Here is a 19,558-nt window from a genome sequence, read left to right as displayed (position 1 = left end):
AAAAAAAGGGTTTCTAGGTCTGGAAACACATGCTTTAAAATATCGTTATAATTTTGAATGACCCCTGAAGTGACTAAATATAATCAATGATAAAATATGATTATTTTTAAAAAGCATACCGTGGTCAGCCAAAAGGATTATATTGACACAATTGTGTAAGTTCCTCTGTTTTAGGCCTTCCATCAACATTCCAAAAGTATCATCTACGAACTGTAAGGCTTTAATTACCTAAAATAAAAATAGGAGTTAAGATTGTCTTTACGAATTGTTTTAATTAACCATATCATTATCTATTCAAGTAAAAATTAGACACATTTCCCTCTCTGCAATTGCTGGTTTGTAAAATAGAACATTAGAACACCCATGCTACCACATTTACCAAATACCAATTCCCTAAATTTCTGTATTCCCTACAGAGGAAGATAGACTAATAAATATATGAAACAATGCTGAATGCCAACAAGCATTATTCAGCTGTAAATGTTTTCTCAATCACGCCTGATGTTAGAGAAGGAAGTCCACAGACAGGCTAAGGAAGCCTAAACAATTAAATGCATCCTGGAGGATCATGTGACAATGAGTAATCAGAGAACTGAAAGGGAGAACACTCTAGAACCTAATAATTCTACCTCTGGACATTTGTCTTTAGTAAATACACATTTAGAGTACAAATGGAGATTTCCATAGAAAACTTTTCTTCACATTATTTATTTATAATTTAAATTTGAGGGAAACTAAATTATGGCACATCCTTAAGAACATACACTTTACCATTAAAAACATGTAAAAATACTTAACCATTAAAGACGTGTTTTAAAGAACGATGACATAGGAAAATGTCACCAGACTCTATAAACACCCATACATTGTATTGCATAAACCTGATTTTGCTTTTAAATATATTTGGCATTTCTTAGTAAGCACATATATCAAAGTACTGTTAACACTGGTTGTCTCTGAATAGTGGAATTGGAGTCTATTTTAATTTTATTGTTTATACACTTTGTGTTTTTAAATTCTTCTATACTTTACCAATATAGTACATTGAACTGACTTAACGTTTAAGTAAATTTCACAGGCATAAATTTTCAGTATTTTTTTCAGTGAATAAAAAAGTGTAATGGCACTGGATCAGGAAAAAAATGTCTAATCTCTCATAGTACTCTTGTAACAATGATTGCCTTTTATTTATTTATTTTTGAGAAAGAATTTTACAAGCCAGGTAGCATTTCAGCTTCAGGGCATTATCTCATGAAATCCTCACAGTAAACATTTATGAATGCACTCTTGGAACTTCCAGTTGTAAAGGCCAGAAAACTTGAGGTTTAAAGAAGTTAAGTAACACGTTCATGGTCCCACAGTTAATAAGGGACAGAGCAGGACTTGTACTCAAACCATGCTCTATGTACCACTAAATCCCCCATCAACTCCAAGATGCTTTCCCGACCCTCCGTCTTAGGGTGACCACACACTCTGGTTGCTAGTGAGAGTCATGGTTTCCACCTGTTTTCATGACAGAATGTCCCCTTTCACACAGCCATCCTATTCCCTCCTCTTCTGTCCTCTTCTAGCACCCTGACACACTGTTACCACTGGACGCTCCACCATTTTGAAATAATCCGTGCATGTGTCTGCCTCCCAAGGAGAGCATGAAAAATGTTCTTCAGGGAAAGGTTCGTGCGACATAACTCATCACACATTTCCTAAACCTGGAGTCTTTCACAAATACACACTTCATAGAACGTGCAGTGCCTAGATGCCAGCCCCCTACTTTGGCCAGCCCAAAGGAAAGAAACAGGAAATTCCTGTAATGGACAATGAGGGGGTAGCTTTTTGGATGGTAAGATAATTAACAGGGATAGAAATGTTTGCAGCTGTGGGGTAAACCAAGACTGGGTAGGAGATGCTGTCTGAAAATCCTGCTTCTTTCCATGGAATCATGATCATTCACTTTCAGAGTGGACACTGCAGAAACAGTAAAATCAATCCTGGTATAACGAATTATCTGATTAGACCCTCAATAAACAATTATTCTTTGGATCCAGAAGTCTCTTTTTGTGAAACCGAATTCAAGGTGGCAGAGGATCCCGCTAGCAGGAAGCTCTATGAAGCGCTGCTGCAATCTGATTTCCAAAAGACACAACATCCTCCCTGACTTACTCTCCTGCCACATGCTTTCCCCAAAGCAGAGGTCTTCAGTGCTCTGAAATTGTTTCACCACGTGCATGAGCTTTACCAACATTTCACTCTGTTCTTCGTGTCAATTTTCTTTTCTAAATTGAATTTTTCTTCCCAACTTTCATTCCATCTAAGATATAGTATTCTTTGTCAGTAGTAACAGCTGAATCTTACTGAAGTATGTAGGCCATTATTGAAAGTTACTCATGACCAGTCAGGACATTCTGTGACTAATTCCTCTTCAACCCTAGAGACTCATTGGGACAAATTGTTAGTAAGAAATTCCTGGTTTCTCTACACTTCAAATGCCTCTCCCACCTGACTGTCTAAATCCCAACATGCTCTATGTCCCTATTTCATAAAGTCATCTCGAGTTATACCAGGCCAAAACAATCTTTACTTTTAAATATTGTTTAAGCTATCAAAGTTTTAGACATTAAAAATTTTTATGGTAGACCATTGTGCTGGTAACACCAAGGTCCAGGGTTCAATTTCTGTACTGGCCTGCCACCAAAACAAAAACCAAAAAAATGTTTAATCTTAAAAGTTTTCTTTAAAAAGAAAGAAAAAAAAAGCATTGTGCACTAATTCATTATTTCCTTTATTTGTCCTTTCAACATGGTTTCTGTCCATAAGGGTATCATTTTCTTGTCCCCTAAGAATGCCTTGCACAGTGTTAGGCCTACCAGAAACTGTTCAAAGTGGGCCTTAAAGAGACAGCACAGCAAGAAGGGTTTTGATAACTGAAAAATCGAGAACAAGTTAATAAGTTTGCAACTTAATGAATGGGTCAAAACAAACTAAAATAGCCTTTTTACTTTGAATTTATAAGTCATTAACTCTGGATTAAGGTATGTTATTAAAACTAGCAATAATAATAATAATAAAGTTACAAAGCCTTCAAGTTTCTCTCATCCTTCTAGCCTCTTCTTTCTGAGTTTTCAATGAGGCTTGACCTTAATCCTTCCTCTATTTCTACTCTTTCCTCCCTCCTTAGGACAGCTCCACTTCCAAGCACCACCTGTGTGCTGCCAAACTCCCAGATCTTTATCACCTTTTTAAATCCATACTCAATTTGGATCCCCTTACCAGCCAGCCACCAAAAAAATACCCCTCCATATTCAATTGCCTTCTGTACATCTTCATTACAGGCACCTCAACTGCAAAATCATCTCCCCCAAACTTACCCTCCTTCAGTGATCTCATTAATATAAATGCAACCACCATCATTCACCTGCTGATGTATGACAGAAATCAGGAAATCATCCTTGATTCCCCACGCGTCTCACCCACCTCACACTAAGTCATGCCAAGTCTATCTCCTAAATGGATCTCAAATGTATCTTCTGCCATTCACGACAGTAACCACTACCCTAGTCCAAGTCACTATTATCTCTTTTCTGGAATGTTTCAAAGCCAGCTGGTCTCTCCCCACTCTTCCTTGCTCCCTCTAACCCATTCCTCTCACCTGGTAGAAGTGATCTCTAAACACACACAATTCTGGTCATGTGACTTCCCTGATTACAATGCCTCAATGCTTCCCATTGCACTTTTTATGGCCTGCAAGGTCCTGCATGATTTGGTAGCTGTCTCCTTCTCTGGGTTGTTTTTTTTTTTTTTTTTTTTTTTTTCAGCCCTCTCCCCTGGTTCACAATGCTCCAGACATTGGTGGCAAATGATGCTCACACAGCATTCCGAACAGTACCCGGCACAGAGTAGCACACAATAAGGGTTAGCTGCTGTTGTTATTCTTACCGTTATCATGTTATCTATTTGTTGAGCCATCTAGCCATTGATCTGTCTGTGCATTCATTCATTCTATGTGTTCCTCCAGTGCACTCAGCTCCTTGCTCAATCAGGCCGTTTGCAAGTTCTTTTTCCTTTTTGTCACTTAGAGGAGACCCTCCTAACAAGCCCCAATTTTCACCTCACTCCAGACTAGATTAGATCCTCTTCATAGTCCTCTCCATGGCACCCTGATTTTTTCCTTTGCAGCATTTTTCAAAATTATACCTAAAATTTATTTGGGTGCTACCCTAGAGCACTGAATAGAAAAAGAGGAAATGGTGCCTGACCTGAAGTCAGCTGTAGAGTCAGACTGCCGATGCAGATGGAGGTTCCCTCTCAAATGATTAATCATATCAAACATGGATAGCAGTTAAAATAGAAAAGAAGAAATGATGAGTATGTTTTACATGATTCCTAAGCCATCCACCATTAGAGTGACCTGAATAATTGTTCAATTCTGTGACATAGCCTAGAGTGACACTGGAATACAGAAAAGGCCTACAGGCTACAAAGTGGTGAGGTTTGAGCAGGGCCTTCTAAGAGGAATCATTTTGGTTTAATAGGAAGAAAGAAGAGTGCTTTTCTGATAAATGGCAAAGGCCTGCTGCCAGAACAAATACGCTTGCATTCCAATTGAGGACAATTGTTAAGTGAGTTTCCATAGAGTGAGGAAATGCCATCCTCATGGGGGCCTTTGCAGCTTTACATTGTGTCTGAGACAATAGAGGCTTTAGTGGAGTTTAGAAGAGAGAATGGCTTTTTTGTTAAAAGCGATATTTAAGGACTATATCTGTGTAGTAAAATCATAGCAGAGTGGTCTAGATAGTGGTGCCTGGCTGTTTTGGCTCAGTTGGTTAGAGTGTGATGTTATAACACCAAGGTCCAGGGTTTGGATCCTGGTATTGGACAGCCAACAAAAAAAAAAAAAGAAAGAAAAGAATGATCTAGATAATAAAGAAACTAATATTAGAGAATCCACTTTAATGATAATGGGAGCCTAGGAGGGGAATAACTGCCTGAGGCAATAACATATTAAGTCCAATTATAAGGAACTTATGAAAGGAACTGTGCACGAGCAGACAGCTGGATATACCACAATGGACTTGAAGGTGATTTAACTTGAAATGGGCCACATTAATATGTTGAATAGGAATGTGCAGTATCCAGCCTCGATGTTTTCATCATACGAAATAAAGTATTTAATCTAAGTATTTATTAATCTAAGTATTTAATAAGTGTTCATCAAATGAATCAAGATGTGGCTAATAAGGCAGTTGTCCTTTCTAGAATTCTAACTATTTTTTGTGATTAATAAGGAAAATATCCTTTTTAGACTTTTAACTTTTTTATCTTCTCATCTACATAGCAAATACATCTGTATTCAGTAGAAATGTAAGAATCCCATTTAATTTTGTAGGTTAGAGCTAGATGATTTTGCATTTGTTAAAAAAAAAAACTTACTGTGGCACTGACTGGTCCACTTTCATGTCCTGCAGAATCAGGCTCTTCCAAATATATGGTATAAAAACTGGGTCTAGGGGTAAAATTTAAACAGAGAAAGCCATTGTCAATTTGAAATAAGCTTATAGGTTGTATTTGAGAACTTATAGGCTGTTGCCTTCTCTTGCTCCGGGTTATCCATTTCATCCAGGCCCAGAGATTCCACTTGGCCCCAGCAGGGCTAGGCCTCCCAAAAGGAAGTAAATAAGACCTTCCGGATGTAAGCATTGGTACGTCTCAGTTGTGAAAATCTGTCTTGTTTGTGCAGTTAAGAACTCTCTTGTTGTGCCCTAGCCCTTTATATTTCCTGGTTTCTAACTTTTTGATGACTCTTTGTTCTGCCACACCTAGTTCTTTCTTTAAATGTCTGGCTTCTGATACTGTTTACCTGGCACTCCCTTCCAGGATGCTCTGCCTCCAGCCTGTCACCAGGACCTTGCTCCAGCACCTCTGGCTCCAGGTGTTAGTCCTCATAACTGGGTGTCAGACCCTTTCTCAGTTCTGCCCCCCAAACTTGTCTGGCTCTGTGATGTTCACCTCTGCTCCCTGGTATTGGCTCTAACTCTACTGTTCAATAGCGTCAACTGTGTTCTCAAGGGCAAAAAGTCACCAGCTCTCAGGAATAATTCTTCAAAAGTGCACAGTAAAAGGCAATGCCAAATTTTCTCAAAAATACTCAAAAAATGGTCATTTAAATAAATAATTTCACTCTTTACCCACATGTATCCCTCTGTGTCAGCACTTCTCTGACATTAGGTATTACCTGTCAGCTTTGGGTAGGTCCAGCCATTTTAACAATGTGTAGATCCTCTCTTCATATGGGACACTACTGAAAAAAAGAATAAAAATAATTTCTAAATATTAATCAAATCAAGAATCATTCCATTATATTCCTACTCAGGAAGGTAGGTTAATATCTTGAGGTATCTATCTCATGTTCCTATGTGATTAAAATACTAAAAGAAATTCAGCATTACCCAAAGAAATTCCTCTTTTCAATACTCTTATATAGATAATAATTGCAACACTATAAATTAAATGTACATTGTTTTGTTTCCTCCTTACCCTCCTCTCCTTCAATTTTCCCCCAACTAAAATAAAAGGCCATTGATTATTATCTATTGATTCTATTTATTAATTTTTATTCATGTGTGCATTTATATATATTGAGCATCTGTTGCCAGACACTATTTGTTCATTTGAACAGAATTCATCAGTGATCAAAGCAAAGATTCCATTCCAGTGGAAGAAAACAAGCAACCAACAGTAGACCTAACACATAAATAAATTATATAGCATATTAACAGGTGATAAATGCTATGGACAAAAGAAAAACTAGAGCAGAGTAAGGGCCCTGAGAATCTGAGGTGGGGTGATTTGGAATTTTAAATCTTAGTATGATTGGAGTAAAACAATATCAAAAAAGTAATTTTTCAGCAATGGCCTGAAGAAGGTGAAGGAGTGGGCATTTGGATCCATGGACTGAGTCATCTCAGGCAGGGGGAACAGCCAGTGCAAGGCTCTAGAGTGGAAGCAAGCCTGGTGCACTGAGGCCCACCAAGGAGGTTAGAGTGAGCCCCCAGAGAGTAGTAAGAGAGGAGGTCTAAGAGGTAGGGGGACAGTAGGGATCATACCACGTAGGGCCTTGTAGGCTTTTACTCTGAGTGACACAGGGAGCCACTGAAGTTTTTGGTGCAAAAGAGTGCCATAATTGGACTCACATTTTAAAGGAATCATTCTGGCTGGTGAAATGATAATAAACTATAGGAGATAAAAAGCAGGGAGATTTGTTAAGAGGCAATTGCTCTATTACAGGCAAGAGATTATAGCTCAACCCACAATGGTCATGCTGGAAGTGATAAAACGTTCTCAGACTGCATGTATTTTGAACTAGAGCCAAAAGCATTTACTGATAGACTGAAGGAGGGATACAGGAGAGAAGAAGCAATGATGACTAGATTTTGGTCCCAAACAACTGAAATACTCAAATTACCATCAAGATTAAGACAAAAAAAATTCTAATCATTCCTGTCTAGATCAAACCATATCTGAAAGTGCTTCACTACCCGTTGTAAATCGTATATATGGAAGGATAGGAGCCATTGATAGCCACATCTGATCCTGGCCAGAAGAAGGTAGCAGCTTTTAAGCCTTGATACATTGCTGTCAGCCACACCTGTAAGAAGAGAAATTTTAGGATAAGTGAAAGTCAGTAGAATAATTAGTTTGGGTAGAACTGGTGAAACTTACTGGAAGTGAACAATATTAACAGCTGCAAAATTTATTCTAATTATTTAAATTTGTCTTTGCAGCTGTTAAAATATATTCTTATCCAAAGATCTGCCTCAAACATCAATACCATAGTAAAGTACTAAGAAACAAGGTCCTTTTTTTTTTTTAATTTGGAAAAATTGAACAGTTCCTCTTTCCCTTTCAAAGAATAACAAAACAGAATGAGGAAAAAAATTAACAGGTCATTTTTCTGAGAAACTTCCTGATCAAGACCTTTATAATACAACACTCAAGTTTCAACATAAGGCTATTTGAGAGAACTTTTGTGATTATAAACATATAAAAAAGCTCAAATTATAATTATAAATCATGATAAAACACCTTCCCATCCCCAGCCCTTAGAAACTAGATAGATAATATAAAACTCAATGGAGCAAGAAGATTGATTCACTGTCACACTGGGAAATGGAGGTCACTCTGGGTGCTATGTGTAGAATGTTACATACCGGTTGCCCAAGCCACCAGGCTGGATTACTTTTCTCTGCAGAAGAAAGTGAAAAATTCTTGTTGAGATTTACATCATACATATTATTGTCAACAATGCCATGTGATTCTGGATACAAGCCCTAAAAGGATTTAAGATAAATTAAAAAATAGCATATTAGTAAAGTATATATTTAAATTAATACAGCATAAGATTTATAACTCAAATTTAGGAAGAATGTTATATACCTTTCAATATAAAACACCTGGATCTGAACCCAAATATCAGGAGATATACAGACATATATTTTCCAGTCTACCATGATCCATAAAAGAAAATGAGTAATATTAGGTTTGTGTTAATGGTGTTAATATAACTCCTGTGTGCTTAATAACTGTTAAAGTTTCCCTTATTATAATAATGATTAGCTGGTTATATTGGCAATAATAGGAAATTTACTAGATAGAAGCTTTTATGTATCAAATAGCCTGGCTAAAGGATATTTAAAGGAATTAAAGGGTGTTACCAGCACTTTAGAAGGAAGCCTGTGCAGTCTCTATCATCCTCCCTCCCACCCATCCACTAATCTAATCATTCATACAATCCAATACATGTTCGTTCAATCATTCTGCGTATTTTCAGTGAATGCCTATTATATCTCCTGTAGTTGTAACTACTTTTAGATAGATTTTAGCGTCATTATTTCAGAACATTACTATACATACAAATATGTGTATATATATATATATATATATACACACACACAGTAAGTGGATAGTACTTAAAATATATATAATCCATTATTTGTATATATGCATATATGTATATATGTGTACTTTATATATGTCTATATATTTACAAATGTATTTATACAATCAATTCTTGTTATTCATGTTAGTTATGTTCTATATAGTTGCCACGAACACTAAGTTAGTGAATACTGAATTACTGCTCCTAAAGAAAATACAGGGTTAGGTTCCTGAGAGCCTCTGGTTATAATATTTTTGTCTGCTGATCAATACACAATCTTTTTTTTATGTTTCTGTTTAAAGACACCTTACTTAATATATATCATTGGTTCACTGTAACTCATGCCTGAAAGAAGTTTACCTAAAACACATTTTCTCTTTGAGGCATATTCCAGCCTTCTCACTTTTAGAAAATCTAGACAGCACTTCAGTGCTATCCTTGGGGCCATTTTAAACAGCAAAATCACCAACAAAAAGCACAAACATGTGAAAAGCATGGCATTAAATAGACTGTAAAAATGACACTCGTTTACAGTCTGAGAGCCAAAACAAAAGGGCACAGTGTCGCCTTGTCAGACCTCAGCTAGGAACATGTGGGCTGGACAACTCAGACTTTTTGCTGCTCTTTGCATGTCTGCAAATGACCTCAAATGCACTACAATTACTGATTTAGGGGTTACAAATTAATTTAGCAAATAGGCAAATGCACATATATGGAATATGCAAATAATGAGGATATATTCAACATACACACATACAGTTACTTAAGGGTTAAAATTTAAATAAGTTATAGTTACTGTTCCACAGTAATGAAAGAATAAAATGCAAAGCAGTAAAGATGCAAATGTCCTTTGGTGATAAAGACTGAGGCAGAGGACTTTAAGATGTGTTCTAAATCTATAAATCTTAAAATAACTTAATCTTCCTTTGAGTTCATTTTAATCACTCCTCCTACATCTTTTCACACACTAAGGAGAATTCACTGGCTTCAATTGCTTTATCTAAAGAGATATAACTAGCCAGTACGAATTCATTTATGAATCAGAAGTCTTTATCAAGTTAAGTATAATGAAAAAACTAAGTAAAAACAAAATTTCCCACATCAAAGTGGATGATCTCATTTACAGCCTACCATTCCCAGCAGACCTTCACATAAGTGAAAGGCAATCAAAAGACCAGAGAGAATGATATTTTTCACTCAAAGAGGCTCTCCTGGTCCCTTTCAAAGGTGAATTGACCTAATGCCAGGGCACTCATTCATAGTTAATGCCTCACAGCACTGGATAGGCGTCATACTGAACCATGCCTTCCCAACCTGAATGAAGCATGGACTATCACCACATGTGCTGTGAAGCATGTGGCACAGGTCCCGCCAGCTGCTGCCCAAGCTTGTCTGTCTGGTGTGGTCAGTTTCCCATCTGTGGCCTGTCAATCTTGCTACTGGGTCAAGCTCTTACCGTAACAATGGTGTAATGATTTGGGAAGGTTTTGGTAGGATACATAGCTCTCATGTATGTTGAATGAATTCCACATGTTTCTGCAACAGAGTAGGATGAGAAATTAGGAAGTTGTTTCTTCCTCGGAGATTTTTTGATAACTAAAAATCTGAACATGAAAGTTTCCCAGAAAGATACTAACTAAAGAGTAGAAAAGAGGTTGAAATTCTGACCCTTAAACTTTCTCCATTCTAAGGATGCATGTTTTAGAAGAGTAAGGTAAATCAAGGTCTACAAAATTTTTCTGTAAAGAGGCAGATAACACATATGTTAGGCTTTGTAAGGCTGTATGGTCTCTGTTGCAGCAGCTCAGCTCTGCCATTGAGACCCCAAAGAATCTACAGACAATATCTCAACAAATGAGCATGGCTGTGTTCTAACAAAACTTTATTTATGGGCATTGAAATTTGAATTTCACATGATTTTTACACATCACAAAATATTCTTTTTTTCCCAACCATTAAAAAATGTAAAACAAACAAAAAACTAAAGAAAAAAATGTAAAACAATTTTTAGTATATGGCATGCTGTACAAAAATGAGCAAAGTGGGCTGGATTCGGCCTAAGTGCAATAGTTTGCTGACCGTCAAGCTAAATGTACCCTAAATTATACCCTGCCAGCTTTGTTTGCTTTTACAACTCCCCTCTTTCCAACTCTGGTCATTACAATAAGAATTTCTATAGAGTGTGTGCATCTTAGCTGATAATTCTTGTATGTGAAGTATCCAGTATAACACAAGTCAACACAACTATCTAGATAACTGAAAAGGGATTGGTCTTGTATAACTACATCAGCCCATGCCAAGTAATAATGTTTACAAAGTGAGCTAACTTTACTGCTTATTATTTTCAGTACAGTTTCCATTTGATCAGTGAAGTTTCCTGTAATCTGTTTTTCACAAAGTAAGGCATTAATGTTGCTTCATTGTCCTATTGTTTTCAATCTGGGCAATAACCCTACTTAAGGAGGTCAGAACCACCGAAGCATATTGCTATTTCCTCTGCAGCAAGAAATTTCCCATAGCAAAATCCAGTTGCCTTTAATTCTAAAAGAAAGCTTCACCATTACAGATTCTATGTAGCTTACAACAAAAAGTGAAATCAATTGTCCAAAAAGTAACCGCATTGCAGCTGGAAACAATGAATGTTTTCTCAACTAGGCATGGGATTGGTCTCGTTCCCAGCCTCTGTTCAGTGTTTATAATTTGATCCAAGAATTTCCTTCTTCAGAGTATTCTGCAACCCCATATCAAGTCCACTAAATAAGATCTTACATGGGGTTGGAGTGGGAGGAGGGAGAAGAAGGAAAAGGAGCTCAAAAAAACCTACATTTTTAATGAGTGCCCCAGATGATTTTAATGTACTTAAGTTTGAGAACTGCTCTAGGACTTTATTCATAAGACATCACTTAAGATTAAAACCTCTCTTTTTCTTTTTCCTTTTGCTAATACCACCAATAAATAAATCTTGTTCTCAATCAGCAAAAGACACATTTAATGTTGTTAAGAAGTCATATGATAAGAAAATAAAATATGATCTAATCCACCTACATAAATAAAAGAATTTAAGTGGAAAAAATGCCATGCAACAAACAGATATAAAGTCAGTTTCTGTTTTTATTTCTTTGAAACATGGGTGAAAAACGCAAATTCTTAACTTCCTAAAGACACAGGGTGTAAAATAAAATGCAAAGCAAGCTCCCAGTATTGTGAAAACATGACACTGACTTATTTATGGTGTCTTAAACAGCTGCTGATTATCTACAGACTTGGGCTACCGTTTTGTATCACCTGCCTTTGAACCAGGGCTACTGGAGAACAGCCCACAGAAAGCATCATCTTCTACTTTTGCTTCTTCTAGATCTTAATAATCTAAATTATAACCGAACAGAATATTTCTGGAAGGACACACAACAAACCAGTTAAGAGTGGTTGCTGCTGCAGAGAAAAGATAGGAAGATCAGGAAAGAAGTTTTGTGTATTTGCTTGTTTTAACTACATACCCTCTAATATTGTTTTAAATGTTTACACATCCACATTTTACTTAAAAAAAATGTTTAAAGCAACAAACAAAAATAATCTGAAAATATAAATAGGATAAGCCTATGTAACTAGGCTTATAGTAACTCAAACCTCCAAGAAGCAGCAGAAGACCAAATGAATGAGAATGAGAAGCAGCCAAAGAAGGTACAAATCAAAACTACAATGTAGTCTTTCTGGAATTTTTATCAAAATTGGCATAGTGAAATATTATTAATTAAGGTATTTCTATAAATTGAAAAAATAGCAAACTGCTCAGTAATATTCCCAGGCCCAAAATAGGTACTTTTCATTTTGTACATAATTTAGAAGAATAACCTTCTAGAAAGACAAGCCATATGGTTGGCCTGTGCCATTTCCAACATTCAAAGAAACCAAGAATAATAAGGTCTTCAAAGGCCCTGCTCTTCCCAGTAGTTGAAGTATGCATCCAGCGCTTACCACATAGAGAAAAAAGGACAAAGGAAGGCAGACAGGAATGGTGTCAGCAAGATGGCAGAATAAGAAGCACTGGACTCTTCTTCCTAACACAGATACAGCCATTCAATAGCAACACATGAATCAATTCCTTTTGTGAGAAATTTGGAAACGACTCAAGAGGCTTCTGCACACTGGGGAAGTGCAAACCAGCCACACTGAAACTGGTAGGAAAAATGAAAATATCTCTTCACCATAATTCCCACCCCCAGCACAGCACCATAAGATCAGGAGGGAATCCCAGCTCCCAACTTCTCCCCAAGGAGAAGAATTGGACCACACATCTAATATGCCGACTTTTCTGGGTGCTACCCTAGGAATTGGCTTCTATTTCACTTGTCATAGAGAGCTGACAGGATCCAGCCCTCCTGGGGGCTACAGAGAAAAAAGTGGAGATTTGAACCAACATGCAGGCACTCACCACAGCTCCTCCCCCTGACTCAGCACAGAGCTAGCAGGCACTAAAGCCCAGCTCCCAGCTTCTCCTTGTTGAGGGAAAGAGTTGGATCACAAGTCCAATGCCCTAACTTCTCTTGGGGTTGCTGAAAGGATTGGCCTACCTTGGAAAACTAACAGGACCCAGTAGCCTGGAGGCCAGTGAGAACAAAGATGGTGGTTTGATCTTGCATGCTAGCTACCACAGCTCCTCTTCATGGCTTAGCACAGAAAAAAACAGGCACAAAACCCCAGATCCCATCTTATCCCAGAAGAAAGAAAGAGTTGGACAGGGCATCTAATGATCCAATTTCTCAGGTGACTGCCCAAGGAACTGGTTTCTGACTTGCTTATCTCAGAGCATTGATGGGATCTGGTATAATCTAGACACCTGAGGGGCCCTAAGAACAAAAGAAAAAGGTTGAACTAGCATGAAGTTTTGAGATGCCAACAGAATCAATGACCATGTACTGGACAACCACCAAAAAATAACAAAAAATTGAAAAATGAGACACTACTATGAACAATTATATACCAACAAACTGGATAACCTAGAAGAAATAAATAAATTCCTAGAAATATACTACCTGCCAAGACTGAGTCACGAAAAAATGGAAAGTCTAAACAAATCTATAACGAGTAAGGAGATTGAATCAATAATCAAAAGCCTTGCAACAAAGAAAGCCCAGGATCAGATGACTTCATTGGCAAGTTCTATCAAACATTTAAAGGACTAATGCCAGGGCCGGCCCGTGGCTCACTCGGGAGAGTGCGGTGCTGATAAAGGACTAATGCCGATTCTTCTCAAACTCTTCCAAAAAAACTGAAGACAAAGGAACACTTCCAAATTCATCTGATAAAGCTAGCATTACCTTGACTTGAAAGCCATGTGGACACCACAAGAAAAGAAAACTTCAGGCCAATATCCTTACCTCACTACAGCCTGCTTCTGAGCACCACATCCTTTCTGCTTAGGGGTCCTGGACATGACTCGCTGCCCTGTAGTATTAGTTCATGCTTATTTTATACAACCTTTGTAGCCCAACCTAGACAGCTTGATGGGGCACTAAAGATAGGGCCCTGGACTTTCTTAACAGTGATGCCTGCTATCACATACCTTACCTCAAGGCTCCCATAATCCTGATCCTATTTCACTGCATCTATGCTTAATCGGGTCTCCTAGAAACTAACAGACCATTTTGCATTGGTAGACCTAGTTAGTAACATCCTCACACATTTGCGGATTGGGATGGTGTCTGTAAGACTAAAAAGTATTTTAAATGTTAGAAAGCAGAAATCTCTCAATGACCAAGTACTTCATTGATGTCATTTGCAATTCTCAATGGGATAAGCAAATCAAATAATTCCACTTCAAAAGGGGTTCAGTTCAGCCTGGCTAGTTAAATTCTCTTTTGGACACAGGATTTGATATCGATTATCAAGACAAATTCAGATAATGAGAAAGAAACTGAGAGGTGTTAATTAACTTTCCAGGCCACAGTAACTCAGCAGTAACTGACAAGTTCTGGATTTGGAAAACTCTTAGTCTCTCTGCTAAAGACCTCCTCAGGGAGTGTGGGAGAAGATGAAGAGACAATGCACCCTGTGTTGTAGGCAGAAGTAGCTTATCTTTCTTCAATCATGGCATTTTAGAGCAGGAATTAATGTAGAAATAATTAGATCTAGTCTTCTCATTTTACAAATTGGAAACTGAGGCCCCCCCCAAAGTCAATCAAATACCCAGGGTCAAACAGCTATCTTTAATAATTTGAAGGAAAATAAAAACAAGAAGCCAGTAATATTGTCATAAAATATGAGAATGTTAGAGATAACCAAGGGCCTGGGAGAAGGAAGAAAGAGAAATTGCAGGACCATGAGGAGTAGAGGCCCTGGGTTGACTCTCTGGTTCTAACCGTGCTCTGACACTCCCTTAGCTCTTTGTCCTGGTGTCCTCAACTTCTCCTTATTACCTTTATCCAATTGTGTGAAGCTCAAGTGCCCTAACGCAGTAGTACAACATCATGGTAAAGATGATAATAATAACAATTACAATAACGTAAAACTATCCAATGTATACTATATGTACATCCTCACGGTACAGTAATCCTATCAGGGAAGAAGTGACCATTTTACAGATGCAGAGACCAGGTCACCAACTTGCCCAAGGTAAACTTGCCTGAGATCTCATAGCTAGTATGTGGGAGAACCAGCTTCCAGGCAATTTGATTCCAGAACTGGAACAGATGCTGGATTTTTCAGTCTCCCCACGCTCCTACAGGATCCTGTCCTTGTTACTCATATACACTTAACTAACACCCAGAACCTGGTTCTGACAAACGCCACTTTCAAGGTGGTATATGTGAACAGATTTCCACAGGACAGAAGTGACACTCCAACACAAAACTTCAAGAGTATGGATCCCTGTACTGGCCAGCCACCCAAACAGAAACAAAAACAAAACAAATCAAAACAGACAAACAAAAAGATGAATATGCTTCCAAAAAAGGTAGGAGGAGCCAACAAGTATGGAAATACAGTCCCTACTGAAAATAGACATCAGGAAAAAGTCATCAGGATCTTGAGAGGACCTATGCTAAGACGAACCGTGTTAAAGGTCAGAAAGAAAGTTGCATCATCTGGAGATTGACTAACTCGGTGTCTTTACCATTTGCATGTTGCTAGTTGTAGAGGACTTACTCAGTTTATTGATATTAGGCATTAAAGTACTCCATGTGTCTAAATATTCAGCTCTAAAACCATCCATGGAAAACAAGATAACTGGTGGCAGGTCAAACCTGAAAGAGAAAAACAAAAAATTTGTCCATTAGTTTCATTGTTTAAAATATATATGTATATATGTAGTAGAGGCCCTGGAGTTAGCCCTCTGGTGTGTGTGTATTTATATACACATTTATATATATATAGTGTGTGTGTGTATACACTGTTCTGTACTACTTACAATTCTCTAAATTAGAAAATCCATGGAAAGTACAGTAAGAAAATAGTCTGGGTCAAGTAATGAGTATTGAATTCTAGCATCTTTTGGATATAATTATGATACAGAATTCAGAAACTGCATGGTTTACGAGATGTTTTGTTACTCTAAAGTTCTACATTTTTTGACTTTTTAATATCTCAGGATATTAATATACCCCTCAAAAGAATACAATCTCTTTTCAGATCAGTATTTAAGTTAAAATTATGAAAGATAACTTTTGGGGAATAGCCAGAGACTGTTTTTTTTTTTTAATTCAGTATTTTTTTCACTTTTTAAATTTTACTTGTATTATACACATACACACTTCACAGATATAAGTTTGATAAATTTTTACTAACTGAACTCTGCTGTGTGGCCATCACCCAGATCAAGAAACAGAATATAACCAGCACCCAGAAGCCACCCTTCAGCTTCCTTCCAGCCACCACACTCTGCAAACCTGCCTCCTCCAAGGGTGATCAGTATCTTGAATTCTAACAGCACAGGTTAGTTTTGCCTATTTTTATGCTTACATTTATATGCAAATACAATCATATAATATGTATTTCGTTGAGTCCGGCTTCATTCGCTTGACATTATGTTTGAGATTTATCCATAATGTTGCACGTATACAACACTCATTCTCATAGCTGTCTAGTATTCCAATGAATGAACAAACAACAACTTATTCATTCTACTGTTGATGGGCACTTGGGTACTTTCAAATCTGGGGCTACTATGAATACCAGCTATGAACACAGTAAATTTGTTTTAAATTCCAAATACAGTGCATGAAATTGAGTACGCAAAAGAAATTATTTTCAATTCTGTGTTCAAGCAGTTTCACATCCAAATTTTTAAACCAAAATATACTTTTCCAAGAAATTTTGTAAGAATAAGTCTTTAAAAATTCTAACAAATTACGCAAAAGAAAATTCTGAAGGCTGATGCCAGCTAAAAATAAGAAAATGATTTCAGTTTTTAAAATGTGTTTGAGTAAAGCTAGGGAATAAAAAAAAAGTCAGAGTAGCCATCTGATTCCACGTTGTAAAATAAACTGTGAGGAGAGTTTGAAGACCAAGTCTATTTGGCTTCCCAGAACACGTATCATTGTAGATTAGTCCGCTTAGCAAATATTTGAGTCAGACATTCTGCTAGATGCTGAGACGGAAAGCATAAAGGAGTTGCAGTCCTTATCCAGGGAACGAACTTGAGAAGTAAAGAGGGTGGCTAAGAGCTATATCTGAGTACAGGGTGCTATGCAAGTACAAGGAAGGATATCAAACTCCATTTTTGCAAGGTGAGAGCAGGCTCTCTGGGGGGTGTAATGTGAGCTGAGCCTTAAAGAACAAATAGAAATAATATGAAAAGAGAATGGGACTCATGTTCTAGTCAGGGAAAATACTCTGTGCAAAAGCCCGTGGGAGGGATATGGTACATTCAATAACATTATGAATCTCAAAAACATTGGGTTAAGCCAAAAAGCCACACAAGAAAACATATGGCATGATCCCAATTATTTGAAATTCTATAATAAGAATCTTTGACTATAGAAATCAAAAGAGTGATTGCCTTTGGGAAGTTGGGATGGAGGTGAGGATAGGAAGGACATGAGTTATTTTTCTGGGGTTGTGGAAATATTCCATATCTTGGAAATATTCTATATCTGTGGGTTACAAGGGTTTATGAATTTCCAAATCTCATTATACCATACACTTAACATGAGCATTTCAATGTATATGAACCATATCTCAATTTAAAAACAAAGATGGAAAACTGGACCTATGTGAACTACTCTGTGCAGAAAATTCACAAGAAATTAAAGTGGCTGAGGGCAATTTGTATTAGAAAATGCTTATTTTCTAAAAATGTCATTAGCATAATTCTGATTTAAAATTTTATATTCATAATTATGTCATCAAAATAACCTTAGAGCTAAAGACAGAGTCAGCTATCTATGAGATCAAAGGTGAGATCCAAAGATCCAGTATGCCCCTTCCTAATGGCCTCCTGCCTCTCCAAGCCAACTACACAGAACTCCAGAGGCCTCCTGCCTCTCCAAGCTAGCTATCCAGAACTCCAGAGTACATTTTACACTCTGCTATGATGAACATCCCTGTAGCTAAAACACCCTTAATTATTTCCTTAGGATGTATGCCTAAAGAGCAGATTTTCTGGTCTAAGGACAACCTTTCCAGAGACTGAAATATTTTGTCACAATTCTCTCCTGACAGTCTATATCAATTTATACTTCCATAATCAAGACAGGTGGCTGGCATTTTATTTAAACTGTGGTATATTGATTATTTTATAGAATGAAAATTTTATCTTCTTTTCATTTTTATTTCTTTGATTCCTAGTAAGTTTGAACATTGCATCAGTATTATTTTTACCACTTATGAGGGAGCTTGGAAAAACGGCAAGAATTGTCATCTCACATCAATTATTTCATGCTATTATTAGCAAACAAAAAATCTAACAACCATCTGCAAGCCAGGTACTGATACTACCTCCAGTTTACTAATGAGGCTGGTAGAGAGGATCAGGTAACTTACCCAAGGTGTCCCACTGCAGTAGGAGCAGAGCTAGGCTGTTGGCTCACATCTGTCTGATTTAAGAGCCCATGCTCCCTGCTAGATTATGAGGACTAGCAAAGCAGTAAAACAAACAAGCAAACAGGAACACTAACTTAAATATCCAGCAAGAGGGTTTCATGTAATGTAATGTCTTCAGCCACTAAAATAGTTGTCAAAGAATATTATTAATGGTGGGCAGAATCATCACTGCACATCTGCCATGCAGGGATGGAGGCAATGAGCATGAATGAATCCAACGGGATCGACCGGATCAATGGAATGAGCGGATGGTGGGAAATGGCCAGTGTGTCACTTACCACCACCACCACCCGTCTCCCTACCAGCTTCCTTTCTAGTCCTGTCTTGCTTAAGGTTGCCAAATCAATCCTGTAATCTCTGTCATGTGGTGCCAGCTCTCAAATCCTCAGGTGGACAAGTGGCTCACCAGCATGGGCAGACTATTGTGGCTAGTCATTTAGGCTCAGTCATCTATGTTCGCTGAGGCTCTTCACAAGCACCTTCATGAAAACCTGCCTGCTCACCTAATGTCCCTCTCTTCCCAAATATCAACAGGAGGGGGAGTCGTGGAACATATACAGTTCCCATGATTCCACCCCTTCACTCCTT

At 37.6% G+C, this 19,558-nt stretch overlaps 1 protein-coding gene across 2 annotated transcripts in view; it reads right to left on the bottom strand.

The window, feature by feature from the left end:
* The window catches only part of ENPP3 (ectonucleotide pyrophosphatase/phosphodiesterase 3), a 79,219-nt gene that overhangs the window by 40,854 nt on the left and 18,807 nt on the right, over positions 1-19,558 (bottom strand). For both annotated transcript variants that reach the window (XM_063096683.1, XM_063096684.1), the window contains 7 exons: positions 16,076-16,173; positions 10,389-10,468; positions 8,205-8,324; positions 7,533-7,642; positions 6,230-6,295; positions 5,428-5,500; positions 120-228 (listed from right to left, as the gene is read on the bottom strand). In XM_063096683.1, the coding sequence (XP_062952753.1) occupies positions 120-228; positions 5,428-5,500; positions 6,230-6,295; positions 7,533-7,642; positions 8,205-8,324; positions 10,389-10,468; positions 16,076-16,173 (656 nt within the window). The remainder of the gene's footprint in view (positions 1-119; positions 229-5,427; positions 5,501-6,229; positions 6,296-7,532; positions 7,643-8,204; positions 8,325-10,388; positions 10,469-16,075; positions 16,174-19,558) is intronic.

Source organism: Cynocephalus volans, chromosome 5 (genome assembly GCF_027409185.1).
Source record: "Cynocephalus volans isolate mCynVol1 chromosome 5, mCynVol1.pri, whole genome shotgun sequence".
Taxonomy (NCBI): domain Eukaryota; kingdom Metazoa; phylum Chordata; class Mammalia; order Dermoptera; family Cynocephalidae; genus Cynocephalus; species Cynocephalus volans.
This window is presented reverse-complemented; position numbering and strand designations above follow the sequence as displayed.